Source organism: Scyliorhinus torazame, chromosome 7 (genome assembly GCF_047496885.1).
Source record: "Scyliorhinus torazame isolate Kashiwa2021f chromosome 7, sScyTor2.1, whole genome shotgun sequence".
NCBI lineage: Eukaryota > Metazoa > Chordata > Chondrichthyes > Carcharhiniformes > Scyliorhinidae > Scyliorhinus > Scyliorhinus torazame.
Genome location: NC_092713.1, coordinates 26472237 through 26492602, shown reverse-complemented (window position 1 = coordinate 26492602; position 20366 = coordinate 26472237). Strand labels below are relative to the sequence as shown.

The following is a 20366-nucleotide window of genomic DNA, read 5'->3' as shown; positions in this document are numbered from 1 at the left end:
TTGACCAAAAGGAAGCATCATCAAACCGTGTCCTCACCTGGGGCAAGGGGACGCAAATCCACTTCTTGAACCCAGGCATGCCAAGGCCAGGTGCAGCACTCTTACTCTCCCTCCAACTGAGATTAGCAAACACAAGCCAGACCAGAGACTGGGCTAGAGGCCTTCTATATCCATCCAGTTCCGCACCAGAATAAATTTACCCATCATAACATGCAGCATCTTCAAGATTAGTATTTTACAAGCTGATCAGGAGAAAGTTCAGCTTTATTTTTTGAAGTTTTACCAATCTCAATCAGGGTATTAGTGGCAGTGTTGACTAGACATGATTGTTGGAATGGAGAATCCTATACTGACCAAATGCCCTTTTAACAAGTTTAACAGCATAGTCGCCATGTCTCAATACATTTTAAATGCTGTTCCCATTGTCCTACAGTCATTACGGCAAAGTGGGCATTCAGCCCAAAGCCCTTACGAGCTCTACGTAGAGCAATCCAGTCAGTCAGTCTCATTTCCCTGCTTTATCCCATTGCCCTGTAAAATGATTACCTCCAGTCCAAATCCAATTTTCTTTTGAAATCACTGATCCAACTTCATTAATACGATTTCAATACTCGGCTGGCAAAGCATGAAAATGACCCAGTTTTTCATCTTAATCAGTTTACCTTTCTAAAAAACACGAACACATTCTAAATGATGTAAATAATTAAGATTCCTCAAGTGCATCTTTATCTCCGAATATCCTTTTATAAGCAACAATTTGTAATTCTACAGAGGTATTTCTCAAGAGTATTGAAAGTCAAAGAGATCTAGGAGTACAGGTCCACAGGTCACTGAAAGGGGCAACACAGGTGGAGAAGGTAGTCAAGAAGGCATACGGCATGCTTGCCTTCATTGGCCGGGGCACTGAGTATAAGAATTGGCAAGTCATGTTGCAGCTGTATAGAACCTTAGTTAGGCCACACTTGGAGTATAGTGTTCAAATCTGGTCGCCACACTACCAGAAGGATGTGGAGGCTTTAGAGAGGGTGCAGAAGAGATTTACCAGAATGTTGCCTGGTATGGAGGGCATTAGCTATGAGGAGCGGTTGAATAAACTCGGTTTGTTCTCACTGGAATGAAGGAGGTTGAGGGGTGACCTGATAGAGGTCTACAAAATTATGAGGGGCATAGACAGAGTGGATAGTCAGAGGCTTTTCCCCAGGGTAGAGGGGTCAATTACTAGGGGGCAAGGTTTAGAGTAGATGTACGAGGCAAGTTTTTTACGCAGAGGGTAGTGGGTGCCTGGAACTCGTTGCCAGAGGAGGTAGTGGAAGCAGGGACGATAGTGACATTTAAGGGGCATCTTGACAAATACATGAATAGGATGGGAACAGAGGGATACGGACCCAGGAAGTGTAGAAGATTGTAGTTTAGTCGGGCAGCATGGTCGGCACGGGCTTGGAGGGCCGAAGGGCCTGTTCCTGTGCTGTACATTTCTTTGTTCTTTGTTTGTAAAGACAGTTGCATGTAGAACGTCAGAAGCAAATGGAATGGATTCTGGGCTATTGTAAGTCACAGGCAGCAATGCGAAAGCTGACTTGGTGTGATTCCTGCATTCTGGAACCCACATAACCCAGGAGGGGGCAGGAAAAGATGACAACAAATGCACTTTAATAGTATTACTGCATCGTTCTCCATTTGGATGCTTAGAAATTGGACACTTTGTCTGGGTTATTTTGAATGAAAGACCATGGGCTAGATTCTCCGGAGCACCACGCTGAAATCGCTTTCGGCGCGGAGAATCCACTTTTATGTCCAAATCGGGCTCATCGTTCCCGCACGATTTACGTGGCGCGGCTGGGGGGCCAATGCCAGAGGCCCTCCCAGCGATGCTCCGGTCCTGACTGGCCGAATTCCCGACGGCGTGGTTCTAACCATGTCTGGCCAGTCAGGTCTCAGTCCGCGGCCGCCCTGGTGGGGGGGGTGGGGAACAAGTACTGGGGGGGGGGGGGGCCCTTATGGGTGGCCGGGGCGGCGATCGACGGGTTAGATGGAGCAGCGCGGGGCTGATCGTTGGGACCTTGTTTCTTGGTCCAGGTCCGCCATCACGTTCGGTGCGGCCGCTGCAAGCCGCCGCCACGCGCATGCGCGGACCTGGAACCGGAAGTGCGGGGTCCCATATCCACAGCTAAAGCGACGAGAAGGATTCCGGGTCCCTGCCGTACCCTGAAGATAGTTGAAAGTCTGGCGTGAAACGCCAGTGTTTTTACGCTGGCGTGGGGACATAGTCCCATTTTTGGAGAATCCAGCCCCATTTACTTGAAAGTGCACAAGAAAAATAGACTACAGTCAGATATAAATGCAATTAGGGTTGGAGGTGTGGGGCGCGGTGAGGCTGTTTGCGTAGTATTACAAACTTCAATAGAAGCGACAGGAAGCAGTTGCAAATCCTGATGGATCGCCTGCTCAAAGCTGGAAGGCAGAGGTCTCGAGTCTTAGTGTATGATTCATTTCAGGTCCATGACCAGTGCTGTGAGCCTCATACAAAAGCAAACAATGTTCAGATGTGTTGCCTGAATGATTACATAAAAAACAAGAAATACTAATCTGTCCCTGTACAAAGCCGTGGTCAGGCCTCATCTACAGTGTTTTAATTCAGTTTTAGCCCTCCCACATACTGGGCAATACAGCAGCCATAGAAAAGATTCAGAGATTCTAGTTTAAGGGCACTCCTGTTTCCACAATAACAGGAGCGAAAATCAAATTTCAAGGGGCTTTGAGTGAATCCAATCTTTCATTATTTAACAAATTAAAAATCAATCTGGTAAGATATTCAAACAGGACAATAAGGGTCAACCAGGAACATCACACAAGCACATAATTAGTTTAGATGTTAAGAAATACTTCTTTAGAGAGAGACATCAACCCTCGGAACAAAGTGGTGTTTGTGCAGTGACTGCAATCTGACTACAGGTATTCACAAAGGAAACTGGAGGAGTTCCCGAGTGTGGCCAACATAACCGCAGGATTTGTAAGGTGTTGGGGATATCTCCCCCATCATTGTGGTCACCTGGAAATTATTTGAAATACTTTTGGGATTGAAGAGAAATTTTCAAGAGATTTTTCTTCCCCCAAAATTGACCCAAAACCTTTTTCCTCTGGGGGTTGAGAAGCAGTACAAGGAGAGAGGCTGGATGATGGTGTGTAGCAGTCACAATATGACACTATCCAACAGACTCAATAAACCAGCTGGTGTTATGTCCTGTATTTCATATTTTTAAAAAGTTTCCCAGGAATTTGAGCTAATTAGGAGAGGTGGTGGTGCAGACCTGTAATTCAGAGACCCAGGATAATGATCTGGGGACCCAGGTTCAAATCCCACCACGGCGGGTGATAGAATTTAAACTCAATAAAATAAAAGTCTAATGATGATCATGAAATCATTGTCGATTGTTGTAAAAACCTATCTGGTTCACTAATGTCCTTTAAGGAAGGAAATCTGCCATCCTTACCTGGTCTGGTATGGATGTGACATGTGACTCCAGACCCACAGCAGTGTGGTTGGCTCTTAAATGCCCTCTGAAATGGCCTAGCAAACCACTCAGTGGTATTCAACTGCTACGAAAACACAAAAAAGGAATGAAACCGGACAGACTACCCGGCATAGACTACGGCAAACCCAGCCCCGTCAACACTGCAAAGTCCTCCTTACTAACATCTGGGGGCTTGTGCCAAAGTTGGGAGAGCTGACTCACAGACGAGTTAAGCAACAGCCTGACATAGTCATACTCATGGAATCATATCTTACAGACAATATCCCAGACACCATAATAATAATAATCTTTGAGGGCAGCACGGTGGCGCAATGATTAGCACTGTTGTCTCATGGTGCCGAGGTCCCATGTTCGATCCCCGCCCTGGGTCACTGTCCGTGTGGAGTTTGCACATTTTCCCCGTGTTTGTGTGGGTTTCACCCCCACAACCCAAAGATGTGCAGGGTAGGTGGATTGGCCACGTTAAATTGCCCCTTTGGAAAAAATGAATTGGGTGCTCTAAATTTATTTTTAAAAATAATAATCTTTATTGTCACAAGTAGGCTTACATTAACACTGCAATGAAGTTATTGTGAAAAGCCCCTAGTCGCCACATTCCGGCACCTGTTTGGGTACACAGAGGGAGAATTCAGAATGTCCAAATTACCTAACAGCACGTCTTTTGGGACCTGTGGGAGGAAACCGGAGCATCTGGAGGAAACCCACGCAGACACAGGGAGAATGTGCAGACTCCGCACAGACCCGGGAATCAAATCTGGGACCCTGATCCTGTGTGCTAACCACTGTGTTATGGTGCCGTCCTAGCAGGTAGTGAGGGAACCAAGAGGGGAAAAAACATACTTGACCTCATCCTCACCAACCTACCTGCTGCAGACGCATCTGTCCATGACGGTATTGGCAGAAGTGACCACCGTACAGTCCTTGTGGAGACATAGTCCCGTCTTCACATTGAGGATACCTTCCATCGTGTTGTGTGGCACGACCATTGTGCTAAATGGGATAGACTTCGAACAGATCTAGCAACTCAAGACTGGGCATCCATGAGGCACTGTGGGCCATCAGCAGCAGAATTGTTTTCAACCACAATGTGCAACCTAATGGCTTAGCATATCCCCCACTCTATCATTATCAGCAAGCCAGGGGATCAACCCTGGTTCAATGAAGAGTGCAGGAGAGCATGCCAGGAGCAACATCATGTATACTGAAAATTGAGGTGTTAACCTGGTGAAGCTGCAACACAGGACTAGAATCATAGAATCCCGACAGTGCAGAAGGAAGCCATTCGGCCCATCGAGTCTGTACCGGCCTTTGCTCCTATAGAGCACCCTACTTCCCCCAATCCCCCACTCCTAGCCCCGTAACCCCACCTAACATTTGGGCAATTTAGCATGACCAATTCACCTACTTGCGTGCCAAACAGCACAAGCAGCAACTAATTGAGAGGGCTAAGCGATTGCACAATGAACGCATTAGATCTAAGGTCTGCAGTCCTCCTACATCCAGCAGTGAATGGTAGTGGGTAGCACAGTAGTTAGCACTGTTGCTTCACAGCTCCAGGGTCCCAGGTTCGATTCCCGCTTGGATCACTGTCTGGGCAGAGTCTGCACGTTCTCCCAGTGTCTGCGTGGGGTTCCTCCGGGTGCTCCGGTTTCCTCCCACAGTCCAAAGATGTACAGGTTAGGTTTACTGGCCATGATAAATTGCCCTTAGTGTCCAAAAAGGCTTGGGCTGACAAGTGGAAAGTTATATTCATGTCACACAAGTGTCAGGCAATGACCATCTCCTATAAGTGAGGCATTCAATGGCATCATCATTGCTCAATCCTCCACAATCAAGATCCTGGGGGTTACCACTGATCAGAAACTGAACTGGACTAGCTATATTAATACCGTGGCTACCAGGACAGGACAAAGGCTAGGAATCCTACGGTGAATAACTTACCTCCTGACTCCCCAAAGTCTGTCCACCATCTACAAGGCACAAGTCAGGAGTGTGATGGGATATTCTCCACTTGCCTGGTTGAATGCAGTTCAAAGGACACTCGAAGCTTGACACCATCCAAGAAGCTGCCCGCTTGATCGTTACCCCATCCACTCGCTCCACTACAAAGCAGCCTGCTTGATTGCTCCCCCTTCCACAAACATTGAAACCTTCCACCACCGACAACGGTGGCAGCCATGTGTACCATGTACAAGATGCACTGCAGTAACTCACCAAGGTTCCTCTGACAGTACCTTTCAAACTCACGACCATTACCATCTAGAAGGACAATAGCAGCAGATACCTGGAAACCCCACCACCTGGAGGTTACCCTCCAAGACACTCACCACCTGACTTGGAAATATATCGCCGTTCCTTCACTGTCGCAACATCCTAGAACTCCCTCCCTAACAGCACAGTGGGTATGCCTACACCTCATGGACTGAAATGAAAAAAATGAAAATCGCTTATTGTCACAAGTAGGCTTCAAATGAAGTTACTGTGAAAAGCCCCTAGTCGCCACATTCCAGCGCCTGTTTGGGGAGGCTGGTACGAGGCTGCAGCCCTTCAAAAAGGCAGCTCACCACCATCTTCTGAAGGGCAACTAGGGATGGGCAATAAATGCTGGCCTTACCAGCGTTGCCCACATCCCGTAAATGAATTTTTAAAAAATCATACTGATAGCTGCATTTTTGTGTGTTTAACAAGGAACAGGCAGCGACACTGCATCGGCAATACCTATCTAAGCATCCGTAATTAAATCAAAGGCCTGATGGCAATTTTTGTTTTTGCAAAGACATGTGGATAGAACGCCATTACAAGGGACAAATTATACAAATCTATATTAGAGGGAGCAACAAAGAACTGTTACATCAGAGATTTAGATGCATCAGTGTGCAACTAAGGCTAATTCTTGCATAGGAGCACAATGATATTACTATATTTTCATAACTTCTGAAGCCTATTTGTAACAATGGTGCAGAATAGATTTTTCATATGCTAATTATCGGCCTTACCTATTCCATCTGAATTTTCAAAGGCTGTTTCACTAGTCTGTGAAGATTTAAGAATTTGCATCCTGATAACTTCTATTTTTGTTTTACTATCCTGAAGCATTTGTTGAGCCGCAGCTAATAGTTTTCGATCCTGGAAAACAATAAAAGGTGCTTAATCCAATATCCAAAGCTTTTCAAGTAACATTTCAATAAAGCAACTTGCAAAGTGTGACTGTCTTAGAATAAATGAACTGACATCTGGGGTGTGTTCTAAATCAATCTGGCTTTGACATGATACCTTTAGATTTCCTTTGGCATGTACGGAATCACCAAATGGACTCCATGAATGTAAAAAGCAGAATGGAACTAGTGTCCAGAAATTGAAGGACTGAAATGTGTTCTTTTTTTTGGAACTGAAATACCATTTTCAACACCTATCTCGTCTCCTTTGCCTACATCAAGTGACTGCTGTTCAAAATAATTAATTGTAGTTGGGACATTTTGAACATATAAAGTTCTAGATATGGAAATTGTTATTTTTGCTTCTGAACTTATTTTATTATGGCTAATACTACAGTTCATGTTAACTGCTCCTTGCTCCTCCCAAGGTAAGAGTATCACACAATATTCTACATCCAAGGGAAAAATCCGCTACAAATTCCAGAACCTGAAACTAAAACAGATAATGCTGGAAATGCACAGCAAAGTCAAATGTGTGGTGTTCTTTGTGTTGCTAAATTCAGGATGGTTTGTGTAGTGTTCACAAAGACCACAAAATAACTTTAACTTGAACAAAGTTATAAATGTATTAACACTACTAATTTGGATTCGACATGTACTCCTAAATAAAATACAGTTGATAATAAACATATAATCTACACTCATCTACTACTAATCTCTACACTGTAACATTAACTATGATCTGCTCTCACTCACACTATCTTTCCTTCAGTCTGCTCTCTAATCTTCTCAACCACTCACCCATAAGGCTTAGCATCAATGTCTTATATACTTGTACATCTAGCTCCCTCTAGTGGCCGAGTCAAACATTTCCTTAACCCTTGCAGTTCTTACATTTGTGATACCACAAAATGGTCTGCACCACAGACATCAATCTGCGCTTTTCTCTTTTCAGATGTACAGACTTGCTGCACATTTCCAGTTTTCCTTTCCTAATTTACGACCAGCAAAAACTTGTGCTAATGTGTATTATTCCAAAATAAACAGCAATCTTTGCTGTTGCAATTTTAATTCTACAGTGTGCCAATCAATGGAACATGGATTTTTAGTTTAAAACTAAGGCGGTTCAAAGTATAATTGTCTGTTTTTCGTCAGTGCAACAAGTAAAATTTCTGCGGTAAATCAGCCAAGACCAGATAAAAATGGAAAGAAAATTCCTCAACAACAGCCGTTTTTAAATAGATGCATCATTTGATGCTAAATGCAAGGCAGTCAGCTGCAGGACGTCAACTGCTTTCAATCACATCCCTCAATTTTACCTAGTTATTCCCTAATGGGCAGAAACTACAAGACGTAATGTGTTCTATTACTGAACTTGCTAATATTAAAAGTAAGATTCAGCCAAAGTTTGGTTCCTATGAAAAACAAACAGTCGTCTAGTTTGGTGAATACTTCGTCTAGCCGGGCAGAACTCCCTAAGCCTTTAGCCACAAAGAAACGGGTCCTGCTTTTCAATGGAAAAAAAAAGCAGGAGGTGATGCATAATGCTTCGGCACTGTGATTTCAACAGTAGAGCTGTAGTCTAGAGATTGCCCTGCCTTTGTGCCAAACAAAATATGCAACAGAGTTTAGCCTTAAGAGAATATGACCAGCTTCCCAGATGGTTTAGTGAACAAATGCACATTTGGTGTGTTATTCAGCCACATGAACCCAAAGGTATCGGGTTCAATCCCGGTACTATGCTGATCACCATCAAGAAATCAATTGGAGCACTTCATTAGCCCAGGTTAAGAAGGGGGAAAAGAAAATCTCGGGCTTCTGCTTCCCCATTTTTATTCAGCAACATTTGGAAATGTTTATGAATATCTCGGGCAAGGACAAAATGTAGGCCATAATGCCTTCCGTGATCAAATGTGCATCGTCAGGAAGCAAGCTCACAGAAAGGTCAAGCTCACAAAAAGGACAGTCACTTGGTTGAGGTCATGGAGACTGCCAGCTCCTGGACAGCTATATATCTCAGTTCAGAGTCAGTAGCTTTGAGAGAAATGGGGTAAGAGAGAGAATATCTTTATGTACCTTTAAAGCAGAAGGGAACATAATGAGTACCATCTGTTGTACTCAGCAGTGTATTTCACTGGAAATAAAACTGAAACTGAATAATGTCAATCATAAAACCGGCAAAGAGCTGGTGTTTTTTGGTTAACCACAGTTCTTTTAATATTATGCCAAAGTTATGCAGCACGGAGGTATATTTTAAAATATTAAATCATGTTCTGTGACAGCAAATTGTGCGTATCAAGAATGCTTGGAAGCCACTTGGATGAGCTCCAGAGAACTCCCAGTGACCGGGAGTAAACTATGCCCCATAAATCAGGAGAGAATCTAAGGGACAAAGTAAGGGTGCGGTGAAATTTTGGAATAACCAAAAAGACATAGAAAGAATTATACCCCATGAAGATCTTCCCCATATAAACTCACAGATACAGTCTAATGCATTAACTTCACTATCAGTTTATATTGGTTGGTGATTTCATGTGATCGAGGTGAAGGATGCATGCACAGGGAGCAGAACACCTTCCATTCAAGCATCAGTCAGCACCAAGGACTCGGATGCAGAGTAGTGATCTCACTGCACTGTTTCAACAGTGTACCCTAGTCCCAACTTCACAAGAACACCCTGTGCTACATCAATGTTTACCCCATCCCATCTCATGCCAGCAATAATCATGCACTGGATATGTGCCATTAGGGCTTTGATTGAGAATAGTCAAACACATACAAGTACAGCCTTCTGAGCCAGGAGAGGAGATATCAATACTAGTCAAATTAGTATAGCTGTTTTCATACTGCACTTGCGACTCACAAACACCATCGCTTAATGGGTGGGGCTCTCGCAGCTGGCTGCTACCTGGAAATAAACCTGTTGGGATTTACCAAGCCTGGTAAGACCTGGTAAAAATGCTCTTAAGAATATTCAAACAAATTTACTTTGGATTTGCAGGTGCACGACCCACAGATTGAGAGCACCACTTGCACCGACTATAAAAAGTACTTTTCTTAAAATTGCAGAAGACAGTAAAAGCTGACGAGCTGAACAGGAAACTCACTTTCTTTTTGTAAAATTTTTATTGGAATTTTAGACTTCATATCAAAATTTACACAACACAGATAAAATGAGAAAAAGAAACCGAACATGAACAACAATCGCATCACGTGTGGTGGTGGTGGGGGGGCTGTGCCCCGGCAGGCGTAAGGAAACCTTACTCTCCACTGTGTTGTGCGTGTATTTCCCTTCTCTCCGGCGGTTCTCCCTTTCCCTTCCTGGCTGGTTTCCCCCCCCCCTCTTCCTGCCTGTCCTCGTCCCACCTTTCTTCCTTTTTGAACCCTCGGGACTTCTCCTCCTCCCCCCCACCCCCGCAACTTATCAGCCCTGGTGAAAAAGGATTTGGGATGTAGAGCGGGAGTGATCTGAATATGAAGAGGAACCTGGGCAGCACATTCATTTTAATTATCTGTATCCTTCCCGCTAGAGAGAGCGGGAGTGAGTCCCATCTTCGTAAGTCTCTCTTCACCTCCTCCACCAGGCTGGAGAGATTCCACTTGTGGAGCCTCGTCCAGCTGTGAGCTACCTACATTCCCAAGTACCTGAACTTGGTTTGGGTCATCTTAAACAATAGTTCCTCCAGGTCCGCTTCTCCCCCATGGGGGTCCACCGGCAAGATTTCACTCTTCCCAGGTTGAGTTTGTAACCTGAGAAGGCACTGAACTCTCAAGGAATGCCAATAATTTTTCCATGCGGGCCAGTGGCTTCGACACGTAGAGGAGCAGGTCATCTGCATAAGAGTGAAACTCTGTGCTCCCTGCCCCCTCTAAATTCCAGTCCACCACTCCACCGATCTTGGCTCAACTGCCAATGTAAACATGGTTCTCCATGCAGCCGAAAGTAATCTGAGCTGGTGCCGTTCGTCCGCTCCCTCGCCGTTGACGCACTGTACAGGAGTTTACCCACGTGGTGAACCTGCTCCAAGCCCAAACCGTTCGACCACCTCCATGCTACTCGATCGAAGGCTTTCTCAGCATCCAGGGAGACTATCACTTCTGGTGTCTCCTCCCAAATGGAGTCATTATTACATTCAACAGGCATCTGATGTTTGCTGTTAGCGATCTGTCCTTGACAAACCCGGTCTGATCTTCCACCATCACTTTTGGTGGACAACTCTCCAGGAGTCTCACCAGTGCTTTCACCAAGACTTTAGCATCAGTGTTTAAAAGAGAGATGGGCCTGTATGACCCACACTCTGCCGGGTCCTTGTATTTTGGGGGGATCAGTGAGATCGAGGCCTGTGCCAGTGTTTGCGGCAAGGTCCCCTTCGACAGTGAATCGTTGAACATCTCCCGCAGATGTGGGTCTAGCGCTGTTGCAAATTTCTTGTCAAAGTCTAAGGGGAACCCATCTAACCCCAGCGCCTTTCCTGACTGCATGGAATTAATGCCTTCCATGATCTCATCAAACCATAGCGGTGCTTCCAGCCCCTGTTTCTTACCTTCCCCCACCACTGGTATTTCCAGTCCGTCAAGGAATTGTTTCATCTCAAGAGTCCCCCTCTGGGGACTTGGCAGTGTACAGGACTCGGTAACAGTTTGCAACGGCCTCATTAACCTCGTTTAGGGCCTCAACCATCATATCATTCTTGTCCCTGACTTGCACTATTTCTTTCGCAGCAGGCCGCTTTGTTAGTCAGGGTGGCAGCATGCGGCTGGCCTTGTCTCCATGTTTGTAAAAGGCTCCATGACTGGCAGAGCTGGTGGACTGCTTTCCCAGTGGAGCGTAGATCAAATTCCATCTGCAGGTATTTCCTCTCCACCAGGAGTTCCACGGTTGGGGCTGTGGAGTACTGCCGATCCACCTCCAATATTGAGTCGATCAGCCGCTGCCTGGTTATCCGGTCCTTCTTATCCCTAATAGGCCCCCTGATCACCGCCTTCAGTGCCTGCCAGAATGTAGAGGGCGATACCTCCCCGTTCTGGTTGCAGGTTACGTAACTGTCGATGGTTTGGGATATTTTTGTGCAGAACTCTATATATATCAGCGAGGAGGGCTGTTTCCAGCCTCCATGGGGGGGCGTTGGGTCTGGTCCTTCTCCAACCTCACATCCAGGTAGTGCAGCGCGTGGTCGGAGATTACGATCGCGGAGTATTCCGCCCTTACTACCCTTGGAAGCATCATTTTCCCTATGATGAAAAAGTCTATAATAATCTTTATTATTGTCACAAGTAACTTACTGTGAATATGAGATTATGCCTTGTGCACGTGGGGGAAAAAGGAGAATTATTTTTCCACGGGTGATTGAACCTGCATGGAACCATCCCCCACCCATGTGCTCCATAAAACCAGAACTACCAGGGCGCCACTGACCATAACCAATCACCCCCCTGGGTCCGTCACTGTATTCGTTGCCATGAACATTACCATCCTGATGACCACCCCTATGGCCACCTATTTTGCCCCAGTGTCGAAGCACGCATGAAACGTTTGTCCTACCCAGCCTTTCCTTACCCACAGTCGGTCTTTCTCTCATAGGTGCGTCTCTTGAAAGAAGGCAATGTCCACTCTCAGGCTTTTGAGATGGCCAAGGACTCTGGATCTTTTAACCGGCCCATTGAGGCCTCTCACGTTCCATGTAGCTATCCTAATAGGGGGTCAGCTGTACTCACCTGTGGGCCTGGCTCTGTTTTGTCTGGGCCTGCCCTCGCTCCGTTGAAAATGTCCGCTGTCTACTTCCTCTCTTCTCGCCGTCTCCACATGCGACGTGTTGTAACCAGCGCTTTTACCCCCCCCTACCCCCAAAGCCCTCTACCCACATGCCCCCTCCCCTCATCATCCCCCGCACCCCCGCTCCTTTGGCTCTACCACCCAGTCTTCTGTCTCCCCCGATTCCTCCCTTCTTGCTCTTTTTGTTTCTCCTGCCTCTCTCCAGTCGCACTGCCGGACCTGTAAAGACTTAATTACCTGCAATGACTCACATTCAAAGTATCATCTTGCATCACTGACTTTGTCTATATGTGTGTTTGCAGGACCCACCTCTTCACTCAACTGGTGAAGGAGCTGAGCTTTGAAAGCTAGTGATTCCAAATAAACCTGTTGGACTTTAACCTGGTGTTGCAAGACTTCTTACTATAATTATTTTGTTGCGAGGCTAGCAATGAAGCTCAGTGTCTGTTAGAAAAGTTGAAAACAAATGGATGCACTAACATGCAAGTAGTAAACAATGGTTCATTTGAATAGATGGTGTTTTCATATAGGTGATTCTATTGTGCACAATCCTGCAGGTGTATTTTAAGCACATTAACCTACCTTTGAAGATCCATTAGAGTACATCTGAATCATATTCTCAGCTCCCAACTTCACTTTCAGCTCAATGTCCAATTGTTTCTTCAAGGCAGCAATGCGGCTATTATTTGTAGACTCTGGGTTAGGGGTATCCGGGGTTCGTGGACAATCTGAAATCACAAAGGACTTGTGGATGGAATTCCATAAATGTCTTGTGCTGGGCATCAAAATGGTAACAGTTTAGTGAAAAAATATTTTGAAAGGATTGTCACTTTATGTGATACCCCAGCACGATACTCTAAAAGAGTGTGCTCAGTGAGATTAATTTTCCTCTCTTGATCAAAAGGACAATGCCACTTTCATTTTGGGGGGGTGGGGGTGGAGAAGAGAATTAATGCCCAATTGCATGTCCAACATGAATGATTTCTGTCTCAACATTTTGCAGATAATAAAGCTTGTGATGGGGAGTTCAATGATCCTTATTGGGCCTGCCTACTTCAGTCCAGATTGGACTCCGTTTCGGAGGCATCGATCAAATCAATAACCATGCACTGGACATGTGCCATTCGGGCTTTGATTGAGAATAGTCAAACACTTCAAGTACAACCTTCAGAGAGCACACAGGCACCAAAAACATACACGACCACCTCCAAGTACCATAATCTTTTGCTTCCAATTCACAAAATTAGTTGATGGATAGAAATAGCAACTGATAAAGAAGCAAAGCTCCTGTTCAATGACTGAAATATACCCTGAAGCTCAAATCTTGGCATAGAAAAAGGTAAAATAATGAAATGCTAATAAAAATCTATAATATTGGCATGACATCTTTTGAGACATCTCAAACAATCTATAGTGTTCTTGAGACTGCTTTCTGTAAGGGTCTTTCCTGCTGATTCCCTCATTTCCCCTTTCTTTATTTTTGATCCATGGGTGCTTAATGGACATGTATCTTTAATTCAAGCAGCAGAGAGGAGGAATTCAAGTTGTTGCAACATATGGTGCTGCTAACTTTGGGCAGCAAGACCCAGACTTCTCGGCACCCGAGGGATGGGGTAGGGCTCGGTTCGATTGATTGACTGGTGGACAATGAATTGGCCAAAAGGCTGTATTCTGCCTGGTAACAGATGGTGATTGGATCCTGCCTGAATGGGGTGATGTCTAGATACCCAAGAGAAGCAGAGTTGAGACCTGGACATACAGAGAAAAGGCTCTCCCTCTCTCGTGTTGTCTCCAGAAATGCTGGGAATTGCTGTATTTCTGAAACTGCAGAGACCTGAATGAATCCATAGTGAAACTATTACAGGCTGCAAACAAAGTCTTGGATCTGAAAGCTTGTTTTGAAGGAAGGTCTGCTTAAAGACAACCAACTGAAACAATGACTCTTTTCTTTTTACTTATTATTTTCATACCTCTGTGTTTGTCTGTCGTGTGTGTGTGTGTGTGTATGTATATATGAGGGTGCGGTCAAGTTAAAGTGGAGGATTAGGAATTAGATGATGGTTAACCAGTTGTATTTGCTGCATATTTCATTATCGTTCTTGTTGTCAATAAAAAGTAATTGTGTTTACATTTACAAACCTGATGACTATAATTATTGGGCAGCCAAGGACCAAAGACTTCAGGTATTTTTCTAAGAATTATTGGTTAATTCAATTGTGTTGTGACTCCAGGTCAGGTGGGGCTGGCATTGACTGTGCACTAGCCCAAGGGGTTGTAACGTTATTTGTGGGCTCGTCCAGGATTGTTGGAACAGTAGACGGCAAAGTTTGGGTTACAGTATACTTTAAAAAGAAACACCAAGTTTACAGCAATTTAACAGGATAGCTCTGGAGGCTGCTAAGGTTTTGCTTCAGGCAGGCGATTTGTCATTGGTTTATTTAAAAGGGCTTTGAAAAGACAAGCCAGTCGAATTGCAGAAGTACCAGTACCAACTAAAAGCAAGGAAGGCAGAGATAACTGAGTGATTGCTCAACATTTCAATTTGAAAGAGATGCCAGAAACACAGCCTGGGTTATGTCAACCATCAGCAGAAGTAGCTAAAGTCCAGTTACAAATGAAACAATTAGAGATGCGGCAAAAAGGAAAATAAATGGGAGATGGAAATGAGGTTAGAGAGAGAGAGAGAGCGCGAGAGACTGGGAATTAGAGGGGAGTTTAACCCTAGAATGGAACTCAGTGGTAATATATTTAAATTTATACAGACCCTCCCAAAATTCAAAGAGAAGGAGGTACAAATCTTTTTTAGGGCTTTTGAAAAATAACAACCCAAATGCAGCAGCCAAGAGGAAGCTGGACATTACCCATGCAAAGTAAATTGATGGGGCTGGCACAGGAAGTATATCCTTCCCTGTCAGAGGGGGTGTCTATGACGAGATAAAAAGGCTATTCTTCTGGGTGCATATGAATTGGTTCCCCAAGCATATGGGCAATTTTGGAATCTAAGGGGACAGCTGGGACAGACGTATGCCAAATTCGAAAGAGTTTAAACAGAACAATTTCGATAAATGGGTAAGGGCATTGGATGTTGGAACTATGAGGCTCTGAGAGAGATGGTTCTCGTAGAGGAATTTAAGAATTCCCTCCCTTCGATGATAAGAACCCATATTGAAGATGAAAGGATGACGACTGCTGGACATGCAGCAATTGTGGCCGGCTATTAAGTTAAATCTTTGTTCCATCACCCCCAGAATTTTGAAATGGATAGGAAGTGGGGGAGTGAAAGGAAGGAAGATAACCAAGGTAAATGGATAGCAGGGATGCTCCCAGATCACCTCTTCATATCAGGAAGGAACTGAGGGTGAAGGTGAGCCTCGAAAGCCTAGGTGTTTCCATTATAAGGTGGGACACGTTCGTTCAGCATGTTGGAAGTTGCAAGAAAGGACCATGGGACCCATTGGTGTGGACGAGGAGAATTCTGAAAAGGGAACAAAAGTGGAGAATACTACAGGGCAGACTGTAGCTTTAACTGGATTTAGGAGATCTGAGGTAAACCCTGCTGTGGGAGCTGGTGTAATGAATGACCGAGGAGAGATATGCAGGGCTTTTGTCTAAGGGGGAGATCACCCCATTTTCCTCAGCTTATGTAGCCAAACCCATAACTACCTTAAGGGACACAGGCACTACTCAAACTCTCTTACTGGAGAAGGATTTGGTTTTCCCTCCAGAGAGTTCAATGAAAGCTAAGGTATTAGCGAATGGGATAGGTGGAAATTATTTCAGTTCCATTGTATAAATTCTAATTGAAGTGTGATTTAGTGTCAGGTCCAATAGTTGTCGGGTTGGTTAAGAAATTCCCAGTGAACATAGTAGTCTTACTTTTGGGGAATGATTTGGCAGAAGCCAAGGTTGTAACTTCACCCATGATTACAGAGACTCCGAGGGAAGTACTGTGGATAGCACAAGATGCCAATGGCATGTGGGAATTAGGAAAACTCATTGGACATTAAATAATTCAAAATAAATAAATGTTGAAAGACATTAATCACATGTCAAATGACAATGGTAGTGAATCTGATTCTGCAGATGCTGATGTAATTATCACAAGAGAATGATTTCTCAGACTTTGTCAAAGATAAAATCTAGTAGAGAACCAGATTCCGAGAACTCCCAAGATTGAAGGTGATCCTGAAGAGGGGTCCGAATCTAATAGTAATAACAGAGATGAAGAAATCAGACGAGAGTTATGAATCCAATTTGGATTCTGATTATGAAGAAATGATAAACAACTGCTACCCAATATTCCTGTCACTAACTGATCTTGAACAGATGGCACGTAATTCTTCCAAAGCTAGGAAATAAGACAGCAAATCGGAAGAAGAAAGCGAATTGAACTTTCCCGAAATGTAATTTGTTCTGGTGAGACAGCATGGTGGAAGTAATGGGGTCACCTGCTTCACTCGTTGGAATCCTCAAGAGATCCGGAGTGCTCACTGATCCTAATCCCGCCACATCCTTGATTTTAGCATTCTTCTTGCGCCTGTGAAGAAGTCTTTATCCTGAGGACTGCCTTGCATTTCTGCATCCCGGTTATTATCCTGGACTTTGCTCCAAGTTGATCATGTTGTTGTTTACTTGATGTTGTCAATTTTTCCGTTTACACAGAAGTAAATAATGTTGGGTGTGATGGCCTGTACTGCTGGGTATCTTGATTTAACAAGTGTATTTGATGTTCAGTCTAATGTTGAATACAGGACTTGTGCACAGTCTTTATCCTAAATGGATTTAGGCCCTATATTGTCTGGCAATCCTTGTGGTGGAGGAAGGGGGGTGCTTTTTGTTGTCTCCCCAGTCTCTCTCAGAAGGAAGATGAGTGAGGCCAGAGCAGGGTGAGGGGTGGATGGTTGGAGTTGGTAGGGTTAGTTTGTCCTGGCTGTGATCGAGGAAGGTCCCCTCAGTTTGTGATTATTTTTTTACTTTTTTTCTTTTTAATTAGATCAGAGCATCTGTATGTTTTTCTCTTAGGTAGCCCTACCCCTTTTTCCTGAGTAGTCCTGGTTGTCGGGGTGGGTTCTCTGGTGCAGGGGTAGGTGGGCTGGCCCACGCTTCCAGCCCCCCCCCCCCCACCCCATGGCCCCCTTTCCTCTGGCATGGGGTTCCCCCCCCTTTCAGCTTGGATCGGATTATACCCTTCGTAACCTTCGGCTTTTTGCATGGTGGGTATCAGTGCAATCCGCTTGGCTTTGGGGTTCTCGGCATTTAATTCCTCTTATTTTTCTTTGAAACTATGGGCATGATGTAACGCTGTGCTGTTGACTGTATCCTGCTTTGGTGCAGAGAGATCTCATATCCATGGAAGGAACATGTTGGGGATATAGTCCCCTACTTATCCGGTCTTACTTGTTCCTATGCTTGCAATGACTTCTGTAATGTGCTGTACCTGTTGTGCATTGATACCTATGGCTTTTCTTTCTCCCTTTCACACTTACCCACATTAAAGTCCATCTGCCACAGTTTTGCACATCTGGCCCCACTGTTTTTGTCACATCCTTACACAACTTACTGTGCCTTCTAATTTAATGTAATCTGCATACTTGGATAACACATCTATTCTTTGACCCAAGTCATTAATCTATATGGTGAAAATCGGAGGTCATAGCACGGGTCTTGGGGAACACCATTCATCACATGTTGCCAAATCAAGATGGCTCTTATCGGGCAACAAGTTAGTCATTTCCTTATGGACAACTACAGTCTCACCCACAATCCACTTTACCACTTCCGTTCTATCATTTTTGAAAATGTTCACCAATAGCTTTAACATGCCTTGCATGTTCTTTTTCCATATTTCTCTTTGAACACTAGTTCGTAGTCCTTTCTGGTTGTTTTTATAGTTCTCAATCGATTAGATATCCACTTTGCCTTGCATTTCTTCAAGTACTTAATTTAACTTGATACAATCCATTTCCACTTGTTTTACTTTTAGAAGTATGAATTGGTTTTGTATTGCATTAAATATTTATTTTTATGCATCCGTTCGTATTTTACCTACTAAGAGATAAATCCAATTTAATAACCTTGGTTTGAGATTTTCCTTTTCAAATCTAATACCAACTTCAATGTTATAGTCGCTAATAGCAAAAATGGTTCCTTGCCAGATTGCTTAAACTTCTGGTTCATTACTCATCATGTATATTATGACTGGTTTCCTTTTTGTATGTAAAACATTATCCTCAAAAATTATCCAAATTGAAACAATACATTGCCTTTACTATTGAACTTTTAGTCGGAGAGAAATTTAAATATCCCATTATAACCACTGCTTTTACATTTCCTTAATTTCAACTTTACATAAACTTACCATTACATAAATGTCAGGTGGTCACAGTCGCTACGCCAGAGAGGCCGTTTGGGACGTGTCTTCACATAGCCTGGCGAGTTTATTTAGCTCAAGTACCCATCCAATTTCCTTTAGAAATCATTAAACATCTCTGCTTCCACCACCTTCCAGGCAAAGTTTTTCATGTCCCACTCAGTGCAAAATAATTCCTCACATTTCTTCTGTACCTCTTACCCAAAATCTCAAATCTGTGTCCCCTAGTCCTTGTACCATTAGTTAATGGGAATTGTTTTTCCTGGTCTACCTTTTCTAACCCTGTCATAATCCTACACACCTCTAAAAGGTCTCCTTCCATTCTCCTTTGCCTCAAGAAAAATAACCTCAGCATTTCCAACCTAACCTTGGAGCTAAATACTTAAGTGTGGTGGCCAGAACTGGATGCAATATTATTTTGAAACAGAAGGTTTGGCACATCTCTGTTTTGGTATTCTCATACTTCTCTCGTATACTTTGCGGTCTGCTTTCTCAATATATCCTGCCACCTTCAAAGATCTGTGCACATGAACCCTTAGGTCTTTCTGCCGCTGATTCTTTAGAACTGTGAACTGCATGTAGACAACTCCTAAGAGAGTTTTACGTCTTCCACGTTGCTGCACAATTCTAGTGCTTCTGCAGCTTGCCGAAATCCTTTTTCTACTCCTATAATGGGGAGGCAGTGGTGTAATGGTATTATCACTGGACTAGTAATACAGAGACCCAGGATAATACTCCGGGGACCTGGTTCGAATCCCACCAGGGCAGATGGTGAAATTTGAATTCAATTGGGCTGCACAGTAGCCCAGTGGTTAGCACTGTTGCTTCACAGCTTCACAGCTAAATGTGTTTTTCCCCTTCCAACCGATTAGTTTAAATCTTTCCCCACTCCTCTTTTTATTTCTTTTACAAGGAAATGGGAGCCTTTCCAGTTTAGGCAAAGCTATTCCATCCATATTTCTCTAGCCACAACTGTGTATGGCACTGGAAATAACAAACACATTCAACTATCATGGTGATTCTGCCCCTTATCTAGAATTTCATGCAGCACACCATCATTCTAGACTCTGATCATAACGTACTGATTTATGCATTTTAGCCAATAAACATCCTTTTTAAGTTATCTGCATGATTGAAAGATGCAGATACAATGAATGGTAACTTAAAAGGGTATCAGGGTATGGCAGAGCTACGAAAGAAGTACTTCGCATCAGAGCTCTTGCAGATGATAAGCACTGACGGGTTTAAGCAATGTTGTTAACATAAAATTACTACTGAATAAAAACGCATCGAAGAGTTTTAAATTGGAACGGAGCAACTGCTGTAACCTATAGCCTGCAATCCCTATGTCATGTGAAAATTCAAAGACATTTCAGCAGCTCCAGGGCCCACATTTTCAGGAAATACCTCCAGCAGCTCATTTCTGACCTTGAGGCAACACTGGGCTGGCTGAATGTTTCCTGGATTACAAGATTCAGGAGGCAGTCAGCGAGATAGATAGAAATGCAAACGTGTGGCCACCAAATGGGGCAGCC

General features: G+C 44.0%; 1 protein-coding gene across 2 annotated transcripts in view; it reads right to left on the bottom strand.

The window, feature by feature from the left end:
• LOC140426098 (serine/threonine-protein kinase N2-like) overlaps window positions 1-20366 on the bottom strand; it is a 158454-nt gene that overhangs the window by 67286 nt on the left and 70802 nt on the right. For both annotated transcript variants that reach the window (XM_072510448.1, XM_072510449.1), the window contains exons 3-4: window positions 13044-13189; window positions 6530-6659 (exon numbers count right to left, since the gene is read on the bottom strand). In XM_072510448.1, the coding sequence (XP_072366549.1) occupies window positions 6530-6659; window positions 13044-13189 (276 nt within the window). The remainder of the gene's footprint in view (window positions 1-6529; window positions 6660-13043; window positions 13190-20366) is intronic.